The sequence below is a fragment of the Rhinoderma darwinii genome, unplaced genomic scaffold (genome assembly GCF_050947455.1).
Source record: "Rhinoderma darwinii isolate aRhiDar2 unplaced genomic scaffold, aRhiDar2.hap1 Scaffold_928, whole genome shotgun sequence".
Classification (NCBI taxonomy): Eukaryota; Metazoa; Chordata; class Amphibia; order Anura; family Rhinodermatidae; genus Rhinoderma; species Rhinoderma darwinii.
Genome location: NW_027464501.1, coordinates 106,566 through 115,207, shown reverse-complemented (window position 1 = coordinate 115,207; position 8,642 = coordinate 106,566). Strand labels below are relative to the sequence as shown.

At 51.5% G+C, this 8,642-nt stretch overlaps 1 protein-coding gene across 1 annotated transcript; it reads left to right on the top strand.

Annotated features, from left to right (window-relative positions):
- The first annotated feature begins 760 nt into the window (after positions 1 to 760).
- Positions 761 to 7,667, top strand: ZNF318 (zinc finger protein 318). Its single transcript, XM_075849507.1, has 8 exons — positions 761 to 912; positions 1,018 to 2,436; positions 3,279 to 3,378; positions 3,490 to 3,740; positions 3,892 to 4,377; positions 4,521 to 4,611; positions 4,695 to 4,813; positions 5,015 to 7,667. The coding sequence occupies exons 1-8, from the start codon at positions 844 to 846 to the stop codon at positions 7,157 to 7,159; spliced, it is 4,680 nt and encodes a 1,559-aa protein (XP_075705622.1). The 5' UTR covers positions 761 to 843; the 3' UTR covers positions 7,160 to 7,667.
- Positions 7,668 to 8,642: the final 975 nt, after the last annotated feature.

The window sequence follows — 8,642 nt, the reverse complement described above, 5'->3', positions numbered from 1 at the left end:
CAATAGATTGTAATCACCGTCTGATAACCGAGAACAATAGATTGTATTCTCCTGTCCTACAGTCATCCTACCCCAGCCTGACCTGTCTGATAACAGAGAACAATAGATTGTATTCTCCTGTCCTACAGTCATCCTCCCCCATCCTGACATGTCTGATAACAGAGAACAATAGATTATATTCTCCTGTTCTACAGTCATCCTCCCCCAGCCTGACCTGTCTGATAACAGAGAACAATAGATTGTATTCTCCTGTCCTACAGTTCTCCTCCCCCAGCCTGACATGTCTGATAACAGAGAACAGTAGATTGTATTCTCCTGTCCTACAGTCATCCCCCCCGCCTGACATGTCTGATAAGAGAACAATAGATTGTATTCACCTGTCCTACAGTCATCCTCCCCCAGCCTGACCTGTCTGATAACAGAGAACAATAGATTGTAATCACCTGTCCTACAGTCATCCTCTCCCCAGCCTGCCATGTCTGATAACAGAGAACAATAGATTGTATTCACCTGTCCTACAGTCATCCTCCCCCCAGCCTAACATGTCTGATAACAGAGAACAATAGATTGTATTCCCCTGTCCTACAGTCATCCTCCCCCAGCCTGACATGTCTGATAACAGAGAACAATAGATTGTATTCACCTGTCCTACAGTCATCCTCTCCCCAGCCTGACATGTCTGATAACAGAGAAAAGTAGATTTCGTTCTGCACAGCAGGTGGTGAGACTACAGTTGGTGGTGTCTTTTTTTGTCCCAGGTCTGGGGGTGTGAAGTCATCTGGTCTTGACTCCCCGTTGCCCGTCTACCAGAGCTCCGCTGACTCCCACGCCGTGCCGCAGCCGATGCCTAAGAAGTCCATTCTGAAGAAACGCGCGGACGTGGAGCCCATCAGCCGGGACCCGTCTCCTCAGGTGCCATCGCTGTTTCCTTGATTCTTCTTTGTGACGCTGACGTGTTTGGTGCGGTGGATATTTGCGCTCTGCTACATCGCTGACGTCTCTTCCTTTGTCCCTCAGGTTGATAACTTCTCTAGTACCACGGATGTAATAAGTGTCGGTTCGGCGGGGGATGGGAAAAGTGCGGACAACAATAATGTGACCACGGAAAGCCGAGCGCTCAGTCCTGTGTCTTTGGCGGTGAAGATGGGTCTCCTCCAGAACCGCGCCGCCGGCGCGTGTATTCCATCAGCGGCTGCCACTGTACAGAAGCCGGAGTCTCCACCGACGCGCGGCATTACCCCGAATTCAGCCGTGCCGGCGAGCTGGAGACTCCTCAGCAGCACAAAGGCAGCTGTAAAAGGAAAAAGTGCCCAGCGGACAGACGGTCCCAAGGTGACCCCCTACTCCTCCACTCTGGGGAGCCTGTTAAAGAAGAACGCCGCCACCCCTCAGAGCGCAGAGTTCAGCACCAGCAATGCCTTCCCTGAGCAGAAGGCGGCAGCTGAGCCGGACAGCCGCTTCTTACTGCCCCATGTGCAGGACCCCGCACAGTCTCCTCTGCCAAATCAAACCCCCGATCCAAAGCAGCGAAGCTCCACCGAGATTGAGGATGAAGAGCGGTTCCTCTACGGAGACGAGGAGGAAAAGAAGCTGGAGCCTCCAAAAGCTCCACCCCCCCGCTCTGCCTCCGCCCCGCCGGCTAAGAGCTCCCCTAGCAAACAGGAATTTGAGAAGATCAGCGATCTGCTGAAGACCATCGGGCTCGATATCGGCGTTGCAGAAATTGGGAAACTCGCCGTCCGGACAGAAGAGCGACTTCATGGGAAGAAAGCGCTGCCCAAGATCTCGCAGCCCCATAGCGCCGCCACCGCCAGCCCCGCCAAACCCTCTGAGCCCCGCGTCAAAACCGAAAACAAAGAGGAAGTCGAGGCTGCAGAAAAGACTAAGCCCCCCGTAAAACCAGCCCCAAAAGAGCCCACCCCACCGGTGATGCAGCAGAGCCCCGCACCCTTCCCTAAAGGGAAACCCCGACTTATATTGCGGAAGCCTTTACCTAAAGAGACTCCTTCAGTGCCCAAAGTGGAGATCCCAGTTCATTTACCCCCCCCCAGCCCTGTGCCCAATCCCACACCACCTCCAATGAGCCCCTCCCATACCCCCATCTATAACTCGTACCCCCAAATGGTCCCTGGATATAACATGCCGCCCCCAAACTACAATCCCTATGCTTCCTATGTATCCTATCCCACCTCCAACTGGATGTATACCACCATGGCCCCCCAGCCCTCACCTACTCACATGCAGACACCCCCTCATATGAGCGTCCCAGTCAGTACACCCTCCCCCGTGTACAACCCCCGCAGCAACCTGCGTGTCATCGAGACCACTGACGATATTTCTGAAGCAAAAACTGAGGTGAAACCCACCACTCCGTTATCTGCGCTGCTGGCGAAACAGGGGGCCGACCGCAAAAACAAGGAGACCGAGAAAATGAAAGTAAGTCCCGAGGCCTCCGTTGCTGCGTAAAGCGTCACTGCAGCCTTCACCCTGCACTTTATCTCCACAGCTCCAGGGGTTCAGGGGGTAAGAGCTCCGGATGTGCAGAGTAATGTGAGAACCCCGCGGTACCCCACAGTGGAGCGTGACACCCCACCCATCATTTAACATCCCAGTCCCCTTGTAGGTCACAGATGCAGCAGCGTTACTGATGATAATGACCCGGATTATTATATAGCTGGGATTCCTGTACAGCCACCGTGTTCCCGGCTCCGCAGCCCTTCCCTATCTGGGAGGTGCCTAGAAGGTCGTCCATCTTGACCCCGCCCCCCCCGCTTCATAGATCCCTAGAGCCCATACATAACCCATTAACGGTATAAGGGACCAGGTAATGGAGGAATAAGGACTGAGGGGCCGAGGTTTCGCCTGATTGTCCTGTGGGCAGACACTCCCCGGCCCCTGCTGCTTGACGCCCCCCTGCCTGACCTTTCTGGGGGTTTCGGCTGTTAGGAAGCTGACCGACCTCTGAACACTGGTTACCCAGTTGTGTATGATAGTGGGGGCTGTCCGCAGCCGACCTGTGATCCCCTATGTGCTGTCATTAGCGGGCGGAGGGCAGGGATCTGGGCGGGAAGAAGAGACCCCTTAGTTTAGAGCTCGGAAGTCCCGTGACACGTCCCTTATTTGCTGACTGAAGCCTCGGGGGAGTTTGTCTTCTGCAGGTAAGTGTGAAGTTGTGGTGGGGGGGGGGGGGGTCTCTTTGTAGGGGCTGTGATGCAGTATAAAGCGTGGGCCGCCTCAGGTTATGACCCAAAAGAAAAAGAGCATTTCATTTATTGAAGGTGTTGGAGGAGCTGGACTATGTCAGGAAGGAGCACAAAGTCAAGAGTGAAAGCTTGAAGACCCTCAGCGCCAAGGTGGAGCAACTGCGAGTCCAGCAGGGTGAGTGTTACTAAGTGCCAGGAATCCACATACATTATTCACTATATTTTCCTCTGTGGCTGGAGGTCACTCCTGGTGTCCATTAACCTGCAAATGTCGTGTCTGTCACAGGTCTTCTCCTGAGGAAGAAGCGGCGGGAGAAGGACGGACACAAGGACCCTCTGCTGGAGGAACTCAATAATGTATTGGAGAGTGCCCAAAAGCAGATTCACTCCCTGTGCGAGGAGATTAATGTGACAAAACAGAAGCAGCAGCAGCTGACCAAGGTGGCGGAGATCTTGGGGGTCAGCCCCACCGAGCTCATTGAGAAGAGTGAACCCAAGAGAGAGGAGAGGCGGCCGTGTTCTCCCGCGCCGACCAGGGTGAGCACCAAGGTCTGCTCCGCAGCGTTCAGCGGCCGCACCCGTTCACTGTGTGTCTGTCCGCCTCCGCTCTTGCTGCATGTTACCTGCGCTTCTTCCATAGTTGTTGCTGTTGCTGCTCCTCTTAGACCTGTCTTGTTTATTTGTCCAGGACTCGGATAATTATTCGAGGACCAGTAGTGACTTCTCAAAGTCTGCAAATGACTTCAAGACCAGCGGCGACCCAGCGTCTAAGATTGACCTTAAAGCCAAGAGCGGCTCGAAGTCTGAAGCCGATGCACAGGCAGCGGGGGCCGCCCACTTCTCCTACGTCACTTTGAAGTCAGAAGATGTCAAATGTAAAGGCGCTCCACCTGTGCTGAGCCCCGACCCCAGGAACTCCCCAGAGCCCCGCTCACCTTACTCCTCAAAATCTGAGGACGTTTCAAAGTCAAGAGACAAATCCCGATCAAAAAGCCCACGACCCAGCGCTCCTTCCTCTCAGACCCTCCCCAAGTCTGAGGAACCTCCTCCCTTTGATATATCTCAAATCTTTGAATATTACGATTCCGGCTCCCATTGGTGTGAGGGCTGTAACGCGATCTGCATGACGCTGCCCGAGTTCCTGCTGCACTTTCACGATAAGAAGCACAACCAGGTAAGAAGCTGCACGGCGCTCTGGGTATGAGAGGTGATTGAACCGGTCACCGGGTCTGGGGGGATTAGTTCTCCTGTATATAATCCGTACGTAGAGCCGTATCCTGTTCACACATTTTTGCTTTACTCTTCATATCCATATAGAGTGTAAAGGAGACGAAGAGGCCGTGGGTGAAAAAGAAAGCTCAAGAAGCCAGCAGCACAAAGAAGCAGAAAGTAAATATCCCTCTGAAAGGTGAGGCCGCCCTCCACACCCTGAGCGCGGGGCATACGGGGCTCGTACCGTCTCTCACGCTCCTGCCTTGTCCCATGTCGTAGGTCCCGAGTTCCTGGTCCCGGTTAACGGCTTCTACTGTGAGCTGTGTGACGAGCTGTTCCCGGATCACACGGCAGCCGCAGAGCATCTCCGAGCTTATGCCCACAATGATAAGTACAAGGTTCGTCTCCTTTATGTCTATCATTAATCCACACAGGGCCGGGTAAGTCTGGAGGACGGCTTTGGACTCTTTATCTTTAACATTTCATTAAATTAAAGAATTTCTGGGAAACCCTCCTGACGATGAAGGTTTTCAATAAGGAGCTCAGAACGTCTTATTCTTAAAATCTCTGATTATTTATTGATTTTTATTACTCAACAGAAACACACGGACGCGCACATGAACTATGAAGCAGTGCGGCGTGAGAAGAAGAAGGCGAGCCTGACTGCGGCTCAGGAGGTGGCACGTAAACAAGCCGAGCAAAAACGCAAGATGGCCGAGCAGAAACACGAAGCCCACGAGCACAGCAAGTCTAAGAAAGCCAAGAAAGAAGAGCAAGAAGAAGAAAGGAAGGTCAAATCCAAACATCACACATCTCCGCCGTCCTCCGACCACAAACCAAATAAAACGCCAGAACGGGAACCTCCCAAGAATCCCACCTTTGGGAAGTTTATCTGGAAAGCAGCCGAAAACAAACCCCCGGCGGGTGCCAACTCTTCAGGGGGAGACGACGCAGCAAACAAACCAAAGGAGGAGGATCCCAAAGCTCTTAGTTTGAAGCCAAAGGGTTTTGCTATAAAACTTCTGGGTAAACCCAGTACCCTGCCGGGAAATGCCTTGTCCCCGTCTCATTCCACGACCGTCACCTCTACTGCTCCCTCATCCTTCGTAACATCGGCTACTTCCACAGCTCAAACTAAAGTGCGGCCTAACCTGCCGAGTCTGATGAACATGCGTTTAGCGACGCCTGCGGTGACCATGAGCAAGCCGGCCCCTCTAAACACATTCCTGTCTATAAGGTCTTCAAATGCAACATCAAAATCTATCCCTATAGTTGGAAACAAACCCACAGGCGTCTTCCCAGAGGACTTGGTCTCTAAAGCTTTTGGTGGAGAAGTTGTAAATCTTAAAGAAGGCGCGCAGCCAGATTCTGCAGCAAAAACAGAGAACGAAACGTCAGCTGGACAGAGCCCTAAAGCCGTGCAGACCATTCAAGGACAAGACTTGATGAATGTTACCGTCAGTAAAAAGGAGACACTGGAGAATCAGGAAGTGAAGAGTGAGAAAGACAGTCCAGTCCCTAAGCAGTCCCTGACTTCATGTCCTCAGAAATCCAGCAGCACTTCACATACAACGATCACTGGTCCCACCAAACCAGCGCCGGTCCAGCACATGCAGAGCACCAGATCTCCTGCTCCAAGTCCTGCTCCATCTTCACTTAGTAACACGACATCTGCTCAATCAGCCAACAGTCCTTTTAATGATTCTAAATCAGACAGCGCCATCATTCCCAGTAACCAACAGACCAGTAAGGCCGGCCTTGCGCCAAGACGAGAAGAAAGCGACGTCCAGCAACCGCAAGAATCAAAGTCTTCCAGTAAATCAGAGAAGGAGGCACCTCAAGAGATTAAGGCCTCCACGTTCTCAATGAACCCTATGACCGGTCGGCTGGAATATTTACCTGTGCAACACACCAAAGTCCAGGATACAAATGTCCAAAAATCACCAGAAACCAAACACAAGCCGACGCCGGTTTCGTATGTCAGTAGTGTCAAACCAAGCAGACCAGCGTGTAGCCCTCCAGTGCCTGTGCTGAAGCCCATACCCACGTACAGCGCTACCACCAAACTCAACCAGAAATTTAAGAAAGCGCCGCTAACCCTGCCCAGTTCCCTGTTTGGTCACGTACAGGACGCAGGTTATAAAGACATTAAAATCACATCAGTAGATTCCCAGAAGACCAATAACCGAGCAGACAAATCGGAGAGTCCTCTGCTGCTACCCGCACAGAAGAATGTGTCCCCTGAAGCCAGTGCCATGCAGCAAGAACTCGACTCTTACTACAAACTGATCGCATCTGAGGAAGATCCTGAAGACTTGACAACATCTGAAGACCAAGACTCAGAGGCTGCCCCCACTCCTACGGGCGTTACCGGAGCCCCCCGCCTAACAGGGGTGGAAAGTCCAGAGAAGAAAGTCAAACTAGTAAGCGCCCTGCCCCCGGTGAGATCACCCATCAGACCCGTCATACTGGATGTTTCTGGTGAGGAAGTCGATGACTCGGACATGGCGTGTGAAGTTCCAGAAGTCTCCTTCAGTTCTGCTTCTCAAACCTCAGGGTGGAACTTTATGCAGTCCAGTTATGCATCAATCAAAGTCCAGGGGAGCAGCAGCCGGCAGCCATTGAGTTTTACATCGAGAAGTTCTGTAACGAACCAGGACAAATGTAAGGAAGCGACTCTGGCGGCCGCAGTGGTTGACGCCATGGAAGATCTGTCTGTGTATGTCACGTGTGATTCTGATTAACACTGCGCGTTGCGATCGTCATCCCACCAAGGTGCGCGACAACAGAATTAACCACACTCCATAAATAGAGGAGCTCCCATGTTGTGCCGGAGCTCCTCGCCTTGGGTTGTCGTCACTTGTAAATCCTTATGTTGTATTTTGTTTTTACATTCCTTAAGTTGGATATTTGTCAGGGTGAGTGCGGCTCTAGCTGTAAATAGTTTCTCTGTGTTGTGTATTTGCCCTGTTACTTGTTATTTTGGTGTCTCTCGTCAAGATCTTACATCACGGCCTCCCCCGTGGGACGCACCGATCCGGGTAAGAGATTCTCTGTACATATTGGCCCTGTTCTGGGGTCACACGTGTTGTGTTTTTTGTTTTCAGGTTATGTAGTATATGAAGAAGATGCGGGGGAGAACCTCACAGCAATGTTGTCTTCGGCCCCTACGAGTGTTGCTGCAATCAGGACGCTGCTCTCCGTTCTCCGGCAGATCCTGCACATTTTAATAAAAGGCTAAACCTCCCCTCATGTTGCGGCTCCTTCTTGTCGCCACTATGATCGCTGCTGGATATTAATCCTCACGTGACATTATTAATGGCCTATTCTGGTGATTGCTCCTCTAAAATAATCCAGGGCAGATTATATGTTGGCTATACATTTCTTACCGTCTGGTGCGCCCACTCTCTGATTTTGTGGATTCTTTTCTTGCCAGTAGACACAGAAGCGAGCGCCAATGTCTAGACCTAAGAATGCGCTCTTCAGGCCGGGGTGAAGAACACGTGTTTGGTGAGGCGTTATTATGATCACAGGGTGATCTGCCCATTCACAGTACATGGATTCATCAGTAAAAAAATGGGATCTCTGCGGACAGGTGGACCTGGTTGGGTCTCTGTGATGCTGCCCAGTAATTGTGGGAAAACCCCTTTAGTGTCACCTTAGTCTCTTCCTTTCTTACATGTGGTCAGAAATCCTCCGGGGAAAAAAATTGTGTGGTGGACCACTATAAGGAAGGGTATGTTCACACGGAGTGTTTTCAGCTGTTTTTCTGGCCGTTAACATCCCAAAAAACGTCTAAAAAATCGGAGCAGAACGGCTCCAAACATCTGCCCATTGATTTCAATGGGAAAAACGGTGTTCTGCTCCGACGGGCTATTGTTTTACGCGGCCGACTATAGAAAAACCGCTCCAAAAACGTGAGTATGATAAAAAAACGGCTGAAAATCAGGAGCTGTTTTCCCTTGAAGCTCCGTATTTGCAGACGGTTTTGATTTTGTGTGCGCACGCAGCCTCTCTATGATCATGGTTTATAAACCATTTTTTGTGTTGGCGTTTTGAAGTCTTGGGGTTGAGGGTCTGGATGAGCCAGCGCCGGTTTGGTTCAATAAATAACTTCCTCGACATAAGAGTCAGTCGCGCTGTGTAGAAGTTTTTGCACTCATTAAACGATGGCGCCTGCTGTTTTTCTTGTGCTCCGTGTCTGTGAAGGATATAGTAACCCGTGCG